Genomic DNA, 16,758 nt, shown 5'->3' on the forward strand with positions numbered 1-16,758 from the left:
GGTCATAAGGAATTAACGAGGGGAGTGCAGAACAAGCAAACAAATAAACAAGTGTAGTGAATTCTGGTAACGTATTGAGTCTCCGGGTTATACATTGTTAGCTAATGTTTCGCGAAAAATTTGTTATCCGTGATGGAAACGACACGAAGGTGGTTCCGTTTCTGAGGCGTGCGGGGGATGAAAGACTGAAAGAAAGAGTTGGTGCTACGTGAATCAATTCCTACCCCACTACGGTGATCGTCGCGGTTTGAAATGTACTGACGCCGCAGTATGAAGTCGTCATGAAGTGTGCTGTGATGCAAAATTTTATGAAATACCGAAAGACCGGCTACTTCCCGGCGGCAAATAATGAATTGATGAAAGAACGTGCAGGCGCCTGTTCAGAAATAGTACTTTATGGTCAATAGAGAGGTCTGAAAGAGCCAGCACCGAAAGGCGTGAAATTTGACCTATGTACATACTCTCTCGCGTTTCCCTGTGGACACGCTGAGCCATCTCGTGGCTTGCGCAAAGCCTTCCTGCTTTTGCGTGGCCATGGAAATCGCATTGTTGACGTGTCGGCGTCTGCTAACACTGAGAATTACTCCCTTGTTGCCAAGCCCGCGAGTGAGCAGATACAGCATCATGCTGCTGTGGTCGGATCCCAGGTTCGATATCGACAAGTACCGAAGTATTTCAAGTCTTTCTCTTTGTTTTTTTAGTAAGAGCGCCGAGTAAAGAAGCTCAAACATAGTACAAAGCCTAAATAGGGGAAAATAGTGAAAGAATGCTAATCGGCTTCATAATCATTAGAAAAGACGGGCTCGGAGATTGGCACATGGTGTACTTTCTCGGCCTCCGGTTCCCGCAATCCGCTTGACGGTCTTGGATGTTGCTGTACATGTAGGGCACAGCCACTACTTGCCAACGAGTGTCATGCTTCGTGATGTCTTGTAGGAAAGTTGCGGTTGAGGCAACAACCAACGCGATCAAGTCTCGCCTTACTGGTCCATTTCGTGTTCCACGGCTCGGCTCGGGTGACAGTTGCACATCACTTCATGTAGCAAGTGATCAACTGCGGCAAGTGTAATAATGCGACAGTGTTAAGGGCCCCGTGTTGCAGAAAAACCGGTGTCAGAATCGGTGGAGTTGTCCGTAAATGGAAGAAATTTCCCTCTATATATTTAGGTATATGTATACGTAACGCCTTGGCATATGACATGCGGTATATGCGGGCTATAGTGCCGCACCATTCTGTCACTAAAGTTTTTTAAACCTCGTCTTACATTCTTGAAAAAGTTGTTCCTCGGGGTTTTGTGAATTACAGCCCACAAACAAATGTCAAGAAACAAACCACTGACAGCGCATGCCTTTTACTCTAAATCAGCTGAACTCTATACCATTTTCCGCAATGAAGATCCTTGAACCGGGGCCGTACGCTTCGATGGCACAGAAAGCCACGAAAGTACTCTTGAAATACCCCAAGTCGACAGGTCTCGGGAACCATGTGTAGACTCGGCGCGAACTTTCTACTGTGCGCGGAACTGTGCTCTCTCTTCATCCCCGTACCCCCTTTCCCCAGTGCGGGGTAGCAAACAGGATGCTCGTCTGGTTAACCTCCCTAGCTTTCCTGACTTCAATTTCTCTCTCTCGTTCTCTTCTCGAACATTTAAAGTTCCTAATATAGGTATTGCGGAACATTCAAAAGTGAGGAACATATGCACGCCGGCAGTTTGTGTCGCTTGTTTGAGTAACTGGCTTTTGCTGCCTTATTTAGGTGACCCCTGTCTGCAGTCAATCCGAGGACTGCCTCACCCTAACTTCGAAGATTGTCGAGATGCCTTCAGGTAAGTTGCCTACTGTCGCTAGCTCTTGTGCTTCTCTAGTTCTCGCTAATGTTCTCTTTTTTCACTTCGCTTGCTCCGCCTCATAACGTCAGAATGAAATTAAATGTAAACATGCAGGCCTGTTGCAAACGTCTGTAGTGGAAGTTCTCCGAAAAACTGAAAGTATTTGACAGAACTGTAGCACGAACCACGTACACATTTTTCTTCCAGCCTTTTTACTTAAACGGACAAAACAATTTTCTATCTTGGCGAGAGGTGGCAGGAAGTGTTATATTTACTGGACTCACACTGAACTGTGCTTGTCCTTGTTTCCAAAAATTAGGCCAGGCGCTTTAACTTTCCCAAAAGAACGCTACAGGCTAAGAGAAAGGAGGGAAAGACTTTTTAGTAATTTTGGCAACTGGGAGCTCTTTGAAGTACCATAACGCAAAGTAGTGGAGAGCCTGTATCGGAGCACGGCCACTACAGAGAGGGTTTGAACGGGTGACCTTTTTTTTTCACTAGGAGAATGCTACAGCAACTGACACGTCGCGGCTGATTTTCCATGTCCCAATTCAGGCTGGTTTTTGGAGGATCAACCTACAAATAAGTCAAGCTTCACGTTTATAGCACTATTTCTAGCACTGAGAATTGGCGGCGTCAGCTTACTAGGGTAGCATCGATTTAAATGTAATATTACAGTTGTAGTGTCATCGATCGCTACCTCTGCACAGTTACAGCGCTAGCATGGTAATATTGAAAATGAGGTGCATGTCATAAACGCCAAGAACCATCTAAATGCCGTAACCCTTCTAGACATTGCAGGAACATAATTTTGCAGTGATGGCGCGAAGATCTCGATCCTAGCTCCAAAAGTCATAGATAGGACAAACCGGCCATTGCATGAACAATGGGTTGCGCGAAAGCTCTTCGAATATGTAGCAACCATCCGTTGCTCCGTTGTCCCCGCCGTGGGGATCATTGCTCGCTGCTCTTTTTTGGAACGAACGCGCCTGCCTGACTGAGGCGCCACCACAGCCACTCGGCAAACCTGCCTTTATATTTGAATAAAGCGAGTCGAGTATCCGTTCTCAAGCTGTCAAAAGCTGTATTCCTTGCTCGCGTTAAACCGAGCTGCCAAACAGCTTGGACGGTGGTTTTCTTATGGTGCATTGTAAGACATGAGGCTGTTCGTTGTGTGATACCTACAAAACTGTTGGCCAAAGAAAGAATCAGCGTACAAGAGCGATTATCGAAGCTGAAGCGATCAATAACCTGGGGCTTCATTAGCGACACGCATGGCGGCTGCACGGCTGCCTTGATCCGTCATGTTGACTAATTCACTATCCAAAGCTCTCGTGTTTTAAAATGTGTGCTAGAAAACTGAAGTTTCGTTTTTGCGTTGTCATCAAGGTGATGAAACATGATGTGGAGATGCAAATTTTCGCGTCTAATACATTTTTCTGGCAGTTGGCAGCTACATTCTGATGTTAGCGCTTGAAAAGTAAAGTGAACTGCAGTGCGCAGAAGCTCGTCCAAGGCATCTGCATCTGCAACTGGGCACAGATCGAAATAGAGGTGCTCGTTGTTGTGGTAGACTTAGCAAGTTCCATGACTACGGGTTTGGCCAGCATTTTCAATTTCACACGGATCACAAGCCGCTGCTCTGGTTGTTCGTCTCAGACCACGAGACACCAGAGATGCTTTCATCACGTGCTCTAGCAGCTCGGCCATGGAGATGGATGACCACGATGAGCCGGAGCCGCAGAAATAATCGTGTATTGTGTGTGATTCCCAAACTTTCGCTCCATGCTGCGCACACAGGCCCATGTTTCGCAAGATATCGCACCCTTTCCCCTATACTGAACTCACTGTGGAAGGGCTGGCCAACGGTCGATGTGAGTTCTGATTTTGAAATATTCATATTGATACATGCAATAGCGTGTTTCTTGTGGACATGCACGCGGGCACTCCACAGTCCTCCTTTCCGCCATAGTTGCCGGTGACGACACCTAGTCTGCTTCTACTCCTGTGACCCCGATAAAAAGGGAAGTTACAGTTACCAATCCCCGCGATCCTGGCATGTTCTCCGGCCAAGATAATGTCGACGTTGCGGACTGGCTCATCCTGTATCAGCGTGTCAGCCGAAACAACCACTGGGACCTTACCATTATGCTAGGAAATGTCCCATTCTACTTGGGCGGAACTCCTCGTGTGTGGCTCCAAACACACAAGGACGAGATCTCTAGCTGGGATGCTTTCAAGGAGAGGCCCAGCGACCTTTTTAGAAATACCACGGGTCGGCAGCTGGCTGCTGAAAAAGTGTTTGCTACCCGAGTTCAGTCTTCTACTGAATTGTATGTCTCGTACATACAAGATGGGCTCGTTTTTGGGGAAAGTTGACTAGAAAATGGCCGAGGTTGAAAAAGTCAGCCACGTACTCAAAGGGATCGCGGGTGACGCGTTCAACTTGTTGGTCTTCAACAATGTGTCCACCATCGACGTCATTGTCAAGGAAAGCCACCACGTCATTCCACAGTTCTTCCAGCTCCCTAACACGGCTCCCTAACCTTACCGCTTCACCACCCTTAAATGGTCCCCTCAATGGTTATTGTTCGAGGCAAGCTCGAGGCTACAAGTCCTGCGCTCTTGCATTCACGCCCACTTGACACCGCCGTTGGCCAACCCGCCCCGGCGATCTCTCATTCAAGTAGTTGTGCGGCAAGAATTTGCGAACCTAGGTTTTCCTGCTTCCTGCTCCGTCTCCCGCTCTAACGCTCGGCCGGTGCCGACAGCTACGCGTCACAGCGATCTGTATTCACCAGGGCAGCCCAAGCACGCGAAATTGCCCGTGCTCTCCTCCTGACCTCGCAAGAGAAGCACCGGCGTTTGTACGATCGCCAACAAAGAGACATGCATTTTTCGCCTGGGTGTCTGGTACTCTTGTGGTCGCCGACTCGTCACGTTGGCTTGTCAGAAAAGCTCCTGTCTTGGTACACAGGCCCATGCAACATGAACTGTCTGCCCACAAGAGTATGTTGTTTTGGGGTAAGAGGATGGTAATTCCGGAAAATATACGCGTCGAAGTTCGTCGTACCCTGCATAACGAGCGTCCAGACATCGTCCGGACGAAAACATTCACTCGCAGTGATGTACGGTGGCCAGGAATGAATGCTGCTGTCAAGCAAAAGGCGCGCCGGTAATCGAACTGCCAGGAGACGCGGCCAGAGGTGCTCTGGGCAGCAGTCCTCTCCTGGAAAGTGATCCAGGTGCCATGATTCCATGATTCCGTTCACACGTTGATTTTGCCAGCCTGCTTTAAGGACAGATAGAGTTTATAGCCGTTCACTTATATTCAAAAGGTTAGAGGTCGTTCTAGCGTCGCCGATGGCATCGAATCACCGTAACTGTTCACCGACATCACCGTAATATCACCGATATTGTTCTAATAGAGTGATTTTTGTCGGCCATGTGCCAGAAAGCCTATTTCTTTTACCTGCTGATAACTTTTGCACATTCGTCATGCGAACAAGTCGGCGAACAGCAATGTGGAGAATTTCACCGTGGGACCGGATAAAGTTTACTGTGCTGAACCATTTCGCGAACGGTTAGAAATTTTTATTTCTCCGGACCGGAATAGGAATGAAATGAGGGCGCTCTGAACCCGAACTGAATTAGTTGTTTTTTTTTTTTCGTTTCGACATCGTTTATTGAAGTGCGAAGCTTTATATCGGGACCCTTCCGGAGTATCATGACGTGGTCGATGCTGCTGCTATGTCATTTGAAGGAAATCTAAATTACATGCTGAATGAAGGGAACCAGCCTCAGTCCCCAAGCACAGCAGCACGATGTTGTAAACGTGAGGCCACAATCGCATATATAGTTATATCGTGTCAATGCTCACTTGCTTTTGAGAGTATGGCCGCATTTGTCCCTTTGCGTACCACAGGTATCCGAGAGCACATGCACGAGCCACTCTCCTTTATGCCGAAGGCGCAGTAATAAAATTTGCAAGAAATTGCATTTGATTAGCCGCTTAACTAAAACTCTGCTTCACATATATACAAATGTGTTCGTCGCATCCGCACGCATTTAAAGCGATGCTTTTATTGCGACAGCAATATACGGACACTCAAGTCACATTTTACCGCCGGCGTCGGTGTCGCCATGATGTTCCCTACACAGTTCAAGGGCGATAACACCTTCGCCACCCGCCATATGTTGTATGCGCGAATGAAAGATTGCGAGGGTAAGCCGACGTTCGCGACTTAATCTCGCGCCCGCAGAAGAATAAAGCCGGGAGGAAGCGCACCGTCTTGCGTCACGCGCGAGGCACCGGGGGAAATTCAGGGACGGGGGGGGGGGGGGGGGGGTGTCGTCCTGCACTGATGCTGCTGCTTACGGTGCGGCGCGCAGGCACCCATATTTTGAGGGCGGTCGATGATGTGGACAAAGTGCGTGGTCGCGCAGGCCTCATTTTCGAAGCGATCTGCTATGTGCGCAAAGTGTGTCGAGTGCTTATAGTTTCGTACGCGCTGTGCTTTCGACGTTTAGTTGGCGTTGAAGCGAGACGCAGCACGGAGCTAAATTCGCTTGCTGCTGCGGCCACACTTTATTACTCGATCATTCTGACAGCGAGTTTCCGCGCTCATCGAGTTACATGTGTTCATGTCTGCTTGTTCGCGTTTGTCACTGTGCTTGTTAATTTAGTTAGTATGCGAACGTTTACAACTTCATACAGCTGAAGATTTACTATGCTTCGTATAGCTTGTACTAATCGGTCGTTTGGTCGGTTGGGTCGGGTCGGGCTGGTCCGTCGATCGCACTATTGTGTTGTGAATGCGAAGGCGTTAATGCCTAGTTGAGCGCCGTTGAGCTGTCCTTCACGCGGGCAAGTGAGTGCGTTGAGAGGGTTGGCCAACGCCTCCTGGATAGCACTAGGCTTGTGCACTTTGATCCCTGGCGTTGTCCTACCTTGCCCAATTCACATAAAATCTAATAAAAACGCTCTTAAATAAGTGGCGGTGATTTTGACGTTACCGACCGCCTTCGTCACGTTGGGCTTGACAATGGAAAGTTTGGTCCAAGTAGCATGATATCATAAAGCAGAGTGCACAGTCCTGCTATCTAGGAGCCGCTGGATTAGCCCAGCGGGTAAGTAACTCAATCTCTTAGCGTAAGTTTGCAGGTTCGAAACTGACTACTGCAACGCCTTTGCTTTGGAAATTATTGCGTTTCCTATTAATTAATTTCTTTGTAGCGATTACTGAGGCGAAGGATGCTGGCGAGAGCTTGCGCGGACAAGGAACACGTGGATAACACAGGTTTCCGATAGCGAAGGTGACATGGCGTTGCAGTGATGTTCTCCCCACTCGCGCAACACCTGGAGCACCAGTGAGCTAGCTGGTGTTTCCTTTAGCCCGCTCTGCCCCGTGAACGCGCGCATGGTAGTGGCATCGCAGGAAAAGGGAATTCAGGTGCCGTTTCGCTAACACAGACCCAGGCTTTTGCGCTGAATGCGTCATTTGATGTTTTCGCATCAAACGTGAAGTGCGCCAACATTTGAACCTTGACTCCCCATACAACACAGCGGATGGCCACAATTCTTAATTCGGAAGCATTACTTGACTCATTGTGCGAGCCCGCCTTCATGAGAAAGCCGTGGCAGAAAAACGGCGCACAGTTTACGTCATCGTTAAATAAAAGAACGCTGCCTGGGTGAGGTTCGATCCTGTGCCCCACCGTCGCTACTGCCGCTCCCAAGCCAAGTGCGCTAACCACTGCTTCATCCGCGCGTTGCGCCATCGTTGCAACAGGTCTGTGGTGAATATGTTTGAGGTTGTGCACGTGGTCGGGCTCTGCCTAGCGGGCAGTTCGCTAGATGGCGCATGATAGGAGTGGCGCCATTGTCGGCGCTATGGAGTCTTCATCGTCCGAAGTTGAATCGCAGCGCGCGTCTACATGATCAGGCGAGATAGAAAAGCGTGGCTTGATGCGCCAGTTTACTGCCTACGAAGTACGAGAGCATCGCAACGCAGCGAAACGTGAGAAGCGAGCTGCTGTAGTGAAACAGCGTTCCGGAGCCCGCGACAACGCGTAAGGCAGAGCGAGCACGGCAAGCTGCGGCGGCTGCAGCGAAATAATTAAGTAGCAGCAATAAACACAGTAACATTTTACCTGAACACTAAACTCAGCAACACAACGACTCAGCGGCAAACTTAGCGGCTAGTAATGCTCTCGCATTTACACATCATAAGAATTGCTTAGGTGTCCACATTGTTATTACAACGAATCCTCATATGGCTTGGGTGCCGGAATTTCTTTACGTCCGTCGACTGAATGCTATCATAATGAATGACTCGCACCCCTATAAGCGATAAGCATTCATACCCCCGTAAGCAAGCAAAAAATGCAATGGCTCATAGCCCCTTAAGGCAGCCACCTCACGCACTCAGGAAAGTGAAGCGAACAGTGCATACATTCTTTGGCGAGAGAGAGAGAGGTAGAGAGAAGAAGCATGTTTATTACATAAATGAAACTTTAGAGAGGCGTCCTTATTCGAGAATGCCTTGAGCTCGGGCCGCGTGCTGGGCTCTCGCAATCAGCGGTTGCTTATCCTTGGTTTAATAAAGGTTCGGAAAATGCAATGGTGCCTGTCTGTTGACCCTTACTATGTGGCTGAGGGACCAGAGTTCTGAATAGAAGCGCCATTGCGGTAGCTTTGAGATGATTTCTCGTTAGGCGGGGAAATGTATTAACTTGTACAGCTCGGAGGAATCGCTCCTGTTCTTTAGGTAGTGACATGTAGTGGCGAGTATGTTCTGCGGGTTAGCTTGTAATGTTGTGTGGTGTCTTGTTACGAAACTAGAGGGTGCACGCGCTCGGGTTCGGATTCCTCGGCGTCCGCTCGGGTGGTGTAATCTCGGGCCACGTGGTTAGTGACCTCTGCCAGGAATGCCGTGATGAGCTGGCGCCCAGATGATCATGACCGATCTCGTTGGCGTCTTTTGATTGGTAATTTCGAGTGTACTGGCATGAATTCTGCCGCTAGCTAAGATGCTACACGGCTGTTGAGAGTCGGTCACTATGAGTTCAGCTTCTGTTTGGGAGTGCGCGAAGGCTATTGCTGCTTCCTCGACTTGGCGGGATCGTTTCGGGAGAGTGAAATGTTTCTCCCGTGTTCTTTGTTTAAAATTACGCTGGCTGTTGTGGTTGCACGTCTGGGGTAAGACTCCGCCTCCGTGTAAGCTGTAGGGGGTTGACTGCCGTATTGCTTGTGTATGGTCCGGGCGTGGGCCTCCCTTTTGCTGGGTGTGGTGAACTGGGTGCATGTTGCGAGGTGGGGGAGGCACGGTGGTGTTGCTCTGGATGGCATGGGGTAAGCTCACAGGTTGAGGTGGCGGATGGCTGAGCGGAGCAGGGAGCCCCGGGCGTAATAGGATGACCTTCCCGCTTCCGTAAACTAGGTCAGCTCGGCACTCCTAGTTGTAGTAGCCGTTCTGTGGAGGTACTGATCGGCAGGCCCATCGCCTTCTTATGTGCCTTTCTGATCATTGTGTTGATTTTCTTGCATTCCGTCACGTTGAGTAGTGCGTATGAAATGGCGTAAGTTATTCGGGACACGGCAAAGGCTTCGGCAAGCCGAAGCGTGTCCGCTTCCTCCATGCCTCTTGTCTTGGTTGTTATTCGCCGGATCATGTCTGTAACTTTGACTGTTGAACTTTTAGGGTTCTTGAATGATATTCATTTTGGTATGATCCGACTGGGAAAGCATTCCCAGTATCTTTACACTCTGAGATAGAACGATGGTGTGTCCCTTCATTTGGATGTTGATAGTAGACGAGTAGAATTCGTCCTTCTTTTGAGGTGAGACCAGGAGTAGCTCCTATGGTTGGAGAGCGAAGTTGAAGTCGAATGACTTAGCAGTCTCTCAACACGTCTGCCACTTCTTGCAAACGGCTCTCCATTGCCTCGACTAACCCTGTGGACGACCAGATTGTAACGTTGGTCCGCGTATAGGCCATGTCGGGTCCTCGGGATGTTATCGAGGAGTGGTGGAAGGCCTATTAAGGCGATATTGGAGAGGACCGGGGATAACACTGCGCCCCGTGGTGTGCCACACCCACCAAGTAGGAAGGGGTTTGTCGCTTCGTTCCTGAGCTTCAGGATAGGTTCTCTACCTGAGAGGAAATCTGTGATGTAGTAATACGTCCTGGCCCCACAGGCGAGCCTGTTTAGCCTCTGTAAGATTGCTGTATGGTTGACATTATCTAGGGCCCCTTTACGATCTAACGCGAGCATAGCGGTGGCGGAGTTGCGTGTCGCTGTTACAATCATATCCTCTTTTAGTGGAAGTAGGATGTCTTTGGTTGGGAGGTGGGGACGGAATGCTGTCATCGTTCCTGGAAGTTTCCGCGAGTCCTCCAGGAATGGTGGTAGCCGGTTGAGAACGATATCCTTAAGGAGCTTTCCTATGCACGAAGTGAGGGAGACCGGTCGTAGGTTCTTATTGGCTGGCGGTTTGCCTGGCCTCGGTATGAGACGAACCTCTGCCATTTTCCAGGCCTCCGGAAGGCTTCCGTCCCTTCATACTTCGTTCGGTATAGCGGTAAGCTCTAGTAGTGAGAGGTTGCCAGACAAGCACCTTATTGGTGATCTGGTCCATTTCCTGGGCTGTGTGGCGTCTCATGTCCATTATTGCCGCTGTTACCTTAAGTACATGAATGCTAACATCTAAGAGCTCGTTTGGGCGCAGAGGGATAGTAAATTTTCCTCGGCATAGCGTGGTGGCGCATTCCACTACCTCTTGTGTGAGTAGGGCGATGCGACTCTTGAGCTTGCGATTTAATCTGCCTTTCCCGACGCTTAATCAGGCTACACCGGGTTTCCGGCATATGCAGCAAGTGAGCGTCAATGCGCGGAGAGGTGGCGGATGTTTCGAGCATCTTGGCGTGTGCCTTCACATCCCGGGGAAGCTGAGTTATTTATTCCTTAATTGACTGATGCTGTTGACTCTGTTCTTTGGAATCACACATGCAACAAACACAACATCATATTGACACGCGTACTTATTTATCTTCATTGGGTGACCGCATTTCACCACCTAACAAATTTTATCGCACAGTGGAGGACGCGCTTGCATGTGTCAGAATTTTCCCGAACATTATCGATGTTTCTATCTGTGTCTGTTGTCACCGCACCTTGCGTAATCTGATTTCATTGCGTGACGCGGGTGGTGTAGGACTTTCTGGAAGACACGCGGGTCCCCGCGATAACTCTAGAACCTTCGACGACTGATGTATAAAAGCCGACAGGCTTGACCCTCTGATCTGATTTTCGACGGTCACCGACTGTGTTCGCCACTGCCGTTCTATGTGTGTAGCCTACTTTTTAGAGCACAACTTCACTCAAGAAAACGTTAGTTTCGTCAATCACAGTTTTGCTGCCTTCTTCACTTTCACTACTGCGTGACAATATGTTTCAATAAAAAAAGAAGCTGAAAGCAAGCATCTGAACCACCTAATTGATAATAAGGCACTCGTGATAGCAGTGCGAAGCACGTAGTGCTGTACGCATACGCGTCCCGGTGAACATTACTGTTGGGCCACCTGCCGCAGTAACGCCAGCTTGTGAAGTGGGTGCGACGTCCCTAGCCTTTCTTATATGAAATTACCAGCCTAGCACCTGATTTTAATGCTATTGCAGCACTGCTATGGAGGGTGGTGTCCTGTCAAAGTTACTATTGTAGTGGTGGTCTTCAGCAGCTTCGCTAGACATGCACATTCGCAGGGCTGGAATGGCGAAGAAGGAAATAAGAGGAGTGCGTATTCGGGCTAGGTTGGTTGATGATTACGAGCAGTAAAGCAGCGCTACACAACAGGACGAGAGACACAGACAGCAGCGCTGAATAACAACCAAGTGTCTTTACTCTTTCAGTCAGCATATATATACTCCGCCGCTATACCAAAGCACAGAATCAACAGAATTGAGCATGCGCAGGGGCGAAAATTACAAATAATGTTATGCGAAAGAATTCTCCTTCGGAACGCGAGAAATAGAGGGAAGACTTACACACGCTTAGCCGCTATTATGAATGTGGAAAGTTACGGAAATGAGACGTGCGCGGTCATCACAGTCTTTGGATAGATGGGTCACATCTTTAAAGCACGGCTTACAGCCACAGTAATTGCATTGCAAGGATAACTGAATAATTTACTGGCTCGTTTTTGAACTTTGTTGAGTGTATGCGCATGCGGCCTTTGATGCACCACCCCGCTTGACCGATATAAAAACGCTTGCACGAAAGAGGAATCTTATAAAGCACACAGTCACAAGAGGCAACAACAAACCTTTGTCTGTGTTGCTTTTTACAACTTTTTTGTTGTTCTCGGTCACCCGATTGACTTGATGGCACAGGCTACCTGACTTATTTCCCGCAGCGAACAACATCCTAACGTCTGCCCTGCTGACAGCCTTTTGCGATAGGAAGGAGATTGCCTTCCTAACGTATTAATTGCAATTTTTGCCCCTGCGCATTCTGAATTTTGTTGATTCGGCGCTTTGAGATAGCGGCGGAGTATATATATATATATATATATATATATATATATATATATATATATATATATATATATATATATACATATATATATATATATATATATATATATATATATATATATATGTCGTACCACAATCTTGGAAGAACGACAACATAATCTTATTCTATAAGAAACGAGACTCCAAAGACTTGAAAAATTATAGACCGATCAGCTTACTGTCCGTTGCCTACATAGTATTTACTAAGGTAATCGCACATAAAATCAGGAACACCTTAGACTTCTGTCAACCAAAGGACCAGGCAGGATTTCGTAAAGGCTACTCAACAAAAGCACATATTCACACTATCACTCAGGTGATAGAAAAATGTGCGGAATATAGCCAACCCTTATATATAGCTTGCATTGATTACGGGAAAACGGTTGATTCAGTCGACATCTCAGCAGTCATGCAGGCATTACGGAATCATGGTGTAGACGAGCCGTATGTTAACATATTGGAAGATATCTATAGCGGCTCCGCAGTCAGCGTAGTCCTCCATAAAGGAAGCAACAAAATCCCAATAAAGAAGGTCGTCAGGCAGGGAGACACGATCTCTCCAGTGCTATTCACAGCGTGTTTACAGGAGGTATTCGGAGGCCTGGATTGTGAAGAAGTGGGGATTACAGTTAAGGGATTATACCTTAGTAACTTACGATTCGCTGATGATATTGCCTTGCTTAGTAACTCAGGGGACCAATTGCAATGCATGTTCACTGACCTGGACAGGCGAAGCAGAAGGGTGTGTCTAAAAATTTATCTGCAGAAAACAAAAGTAATGTTTACCACTCTCGGAAGGCAACAGCAGTTTACGATAAGCAGCGAGGCACTGGAAGTGGTAAGGGAATACAGCTACTTAGGGCAGGTAGTGACCCTGGATCCGGAGCATAAGACTGAAATAATCAGAAGATTAAGAATGGGCTGGGGTGCGTTTGGCAGGCATCCTCAGATCATGAACATTACGTTGCCCTTATCCCTCAAGAGAAAAGTGCATAACAGCTGTGTCTTACCAGTACTCACCTACGGGCCAGAAACCTAGAAGCTTACGAAAAGGGTTCTACTTATATTGAGGATGACGCAACGAGCTATGGAAAGAAGAATAATAGCTGTAACGTTAAGAGATAAGAAAAGAGCAAATTGGGTGAGGGACAAACACGAGTTAGTGACATATTAGTTGAAATAAAGAAAAAGAAATGGGCATGGGCAGGGCATGTTTTGAGAAGGGAAGGTAAGCGATGGTCATTACGAGTTATGGACTGGATTGCAAGAGAAGGGAAGCGTAGCAGGGGGTGACAGAAGGTAAGGGGGACGGATGTGATCGCCACAATTAGCACATGACTGGGGTAGTTGGAGAAGTATGGGAGAGGCCTTTGTCCTGCAGTGGGCGTATCCCGGCTGCTGCTGCTGTTTCTGCTGCTGCTGATATATATATTTACTGAAAGAATAAAGACACTTGGTTATTAGCCAGCGCTGTTGTCTGTGTCCCTCTCCTTGTCCTGTTGTTTAGCGCTGTTTACTGCTCGTAAGAAAATAATCTTTATTAATAAGAATGGTCCGGCAGTTTTGGTTCTTGTACTCTCAGGTGAGGGCTCGAAATCCTTGGACTCGGGTGGCACCTCCGGCTTGCCGGACGTCCCAAAGCTGGTCTCCCAGCTCTGAACTTTTGAGGACCGCCTACTAGCGGCGCTGACGCCGACGGAAAAGGTCCGCGGCCGCCCCCGCAGCCGGGGTGGCGGCGTCGGGAAGGAGCGAGCTCGAGGTTGTCTGTATTCTGGTAACGCCTGCCGTTATGAACGTGTCGAGAACGGCCGCGGTTTCGGTACCGCTCTTACCGGCACATTCGCACAGGATGTGTCCCAGCGTTGTTCTGTGTCCGCACGCATTACATGCATCAATGCGATAAATGCCTGGGCAAAAGTGGGGCAATACGGCCGTGCTAGTGTATATTGGCGTTTGCAGTAATCGCAAGCTTACGACCTCGTTCCTGCTTAATTTATCGTGTGGTGGTGGGAATTTGCGTCTTTCGAATCTGTAGAATTGGGTGATTCTTGTTGCTGCGGCGTTTCTGTCGTAGGGTCCCGATCCGGCAGATCCGACGCCGCGGAATGGCGAGTTTCCTGTCTTCTTTGATAGATTGTATTTAGCGCAGCGAGCTGATATTCTGTGGAAGTGGCACAGAAAAAGTAAGAACCTCATTTGTATGAGGATAGTAGCCGATAAAAAAATGACCGTAGTTGCTCATAAAACGCAGCCAACGACACACACCCATTCAATAAAGGGTACGAGACCCGTTGAAGTTCCGCTTCTTCGTAGATTTCTGTCAGGGGAACGACAATTCTGATAAATCACGCTGATAAAGGAACAGCTAGCTCAGCATTGTGGTCCATTATTCTCGTCTTCCATAATCTGCGTTGTCCAATTAGTGCGATGAAATCAAAGCGCGCCCCTATTTAATCTGGCATAAACAAACATTGAATGGTAGGCCGATGCAAATAGATGTTTTCCTTCAAAGTCCTTCGCCGCACGTCTCGAAGCAATATTGCATCTTTACAACTGATAAAACGGTGCTCCATTGTTTCCGGTACATCGCAAAGACGGCAATATACAGAACACGCGAAAATATATTTTTGACGTAGGTAGGTATTAACACGTAAGGTTTAATGAGAGCAGCATTCCGGGCTAGTTGGTAATCCATTGCTTAAGTGATATTGCGCGACATAAAAACGACACGGACGTGAAAGAAGACGACACACCAAGCGCTTGGTGTGTCGTCTTCTTTCACGTCCGTGTCGTTTTTATGTCGCGCAATATCACTTAAGCAACGTAATGTTTCTGTGCGTAATTTACGAAAAAAAAAAGACTGTCGTTCGTGGGAACGGAGACATCTGGTACAATCGCTTAACTATGCCATGACTGAAACGTGGTATCATGAAGGAAGCGACATGTGAAATTTGATTGAATACAATCACTATTTTATCAATCGAAGTGGCCGCCGTGGTGGCGGAGTGGCAATGCACGTAAGAAAGCACATGCTCTGCGCCATAATGCCGGAATTTACGTGCCTTACAGCTCACTATGAAGTGCTTTGCATAAAGAGCAATATCAATATGTACGTGGCATTTTACCGCCCACCGTCTGGTGATATGAGTGTATTTCTGGAATTTATTTAAGAAATTTTAGAACACTCAACATTTCATCAGTATAGTAATCTAATAGGTGGCGACTTTAACATAAACCTTCTCGAGGATAATTTGACTTTCCGGGAATTCTTTAACAAACTTTACGCTTGTGGCTACAATAACGTCATTACCACGTCAGCACGCGTAACGACAACTTGCCAGTCCATACTAGATTTGTTTATCGTCACCATGGACACTGATGTAAGTGCAGCTGGCACGGTATGCGCCGGCGTAAGTGACCACTGCCCTGTCTTTATTGCTTTTCCTAAATGCACTGAAAATGAAATAACTTGCCAGGATATCGTTAAACATAGATTTATGTCTAGCAAAAATATGACCTCATTCCACATGCGTATGCTAAGGGAAGATTGGTCTTCTGTTTACGATAAGCTAGACCCAAATGAGAGCTATTGTGAATTTTTATCTAAATTCACTAATCATTACAACACATCTTTTCCTTACGAAAGCACCAAAGCTAAAAGAAAAAGAAGAAAACCTCGGGTAGGGCGCGTGCAAATCAAAATGATCAAGAAAAAAAGTCGCCTTTTTAAGAAGTTTTTGCGCACACGTGATGTTAAAAAATTTCAGGCCTTTAAAACTTGCAGAAACAAACTAACTGCCGCGCTGAAAAAGGCAAAACCTACTAGTATAACCACATATTTTCTGACATCTGTTGATGGCGCCAAAACCACGTTTGGAAAGCCATCAATCAGGCACTGAACAACAATGCGATCAGAGTACTTTAACGGAAATAGCCATTAGCGGGAACAAACTTCCCGGTTTTCATTTAGCCGAGCACTTTATATAGTGAGCACTTAGCTAATGCGGTGCAACCACTGGGAAGCATTGCTCATACTCACATTACATACAATAATACTGATAAAAGTTTTCTCGCACCTACAGATGACGCAGAAATAGTATGCATATTTCTTTCTCTAAAAAAACAGTAAAGCTGTCGATGCCGATGAATTTCAGATAGAGGCGATTAAGCACGTAATTGACCTCCTTGCTCCTTGTCTAGCCTACGTGTTTAATCTAGTCTTTCGGTCTGGCCGCTTCCCAAATCTCATGAAAATCTGAAAAGTTTCTGTTATATTTAAAAGTGGAGATATTAATAATGCTAATAATTACCGGCCGATTTCCAGAATTCCTATATTCTCCAAGGGATTAGAACA

The 16,758-nt window shown here is 47.4% G+C and overlaps 1 protein-coding gene across 5 annotated transcripts in view; it reads left to right on the forward strand.

Annotated features, from left to right (window-relative positions):
* Positions 1-16,758, forward strand: part of LOC139061367 (uncharacterized) — a 409,988-nt gene that overhangs the window by 295,896 nt on the left and 97,334 nt on the right. For all 5 annotated transcript variants that reach the window (XM_070541329.1, XM_070541330.1, XM_070541328.1 and 2 more), the window contains one exon: positions 1,757-1,826. In XM_070541329.1, the coding sequence (XP_070397430.1) occupies positions 1,757-1,826 (70 nt within the window). The remainder of the gene's footprint in view (positions 1-1,756; positions 1,827-16,758) is intronic.

This window comes from Dermacentor albipictus, chromosome 6 (genome assembly GCF_038994185.2).
Source record: "Dermacentor albipictus isolate Rhodes 1998 colony chromosome 6, USDA_Dalb.pri_finalv2, whole genome shotgun sequence".
In the NCBI taxonomy this organism is placed as follows: domain Eukaryota; kingdom Metazoa; phylum Arthropoda; class Arachnida; order Ixodida; family Ixodidae; genus Dermacentor; species Dermacentor albipictus.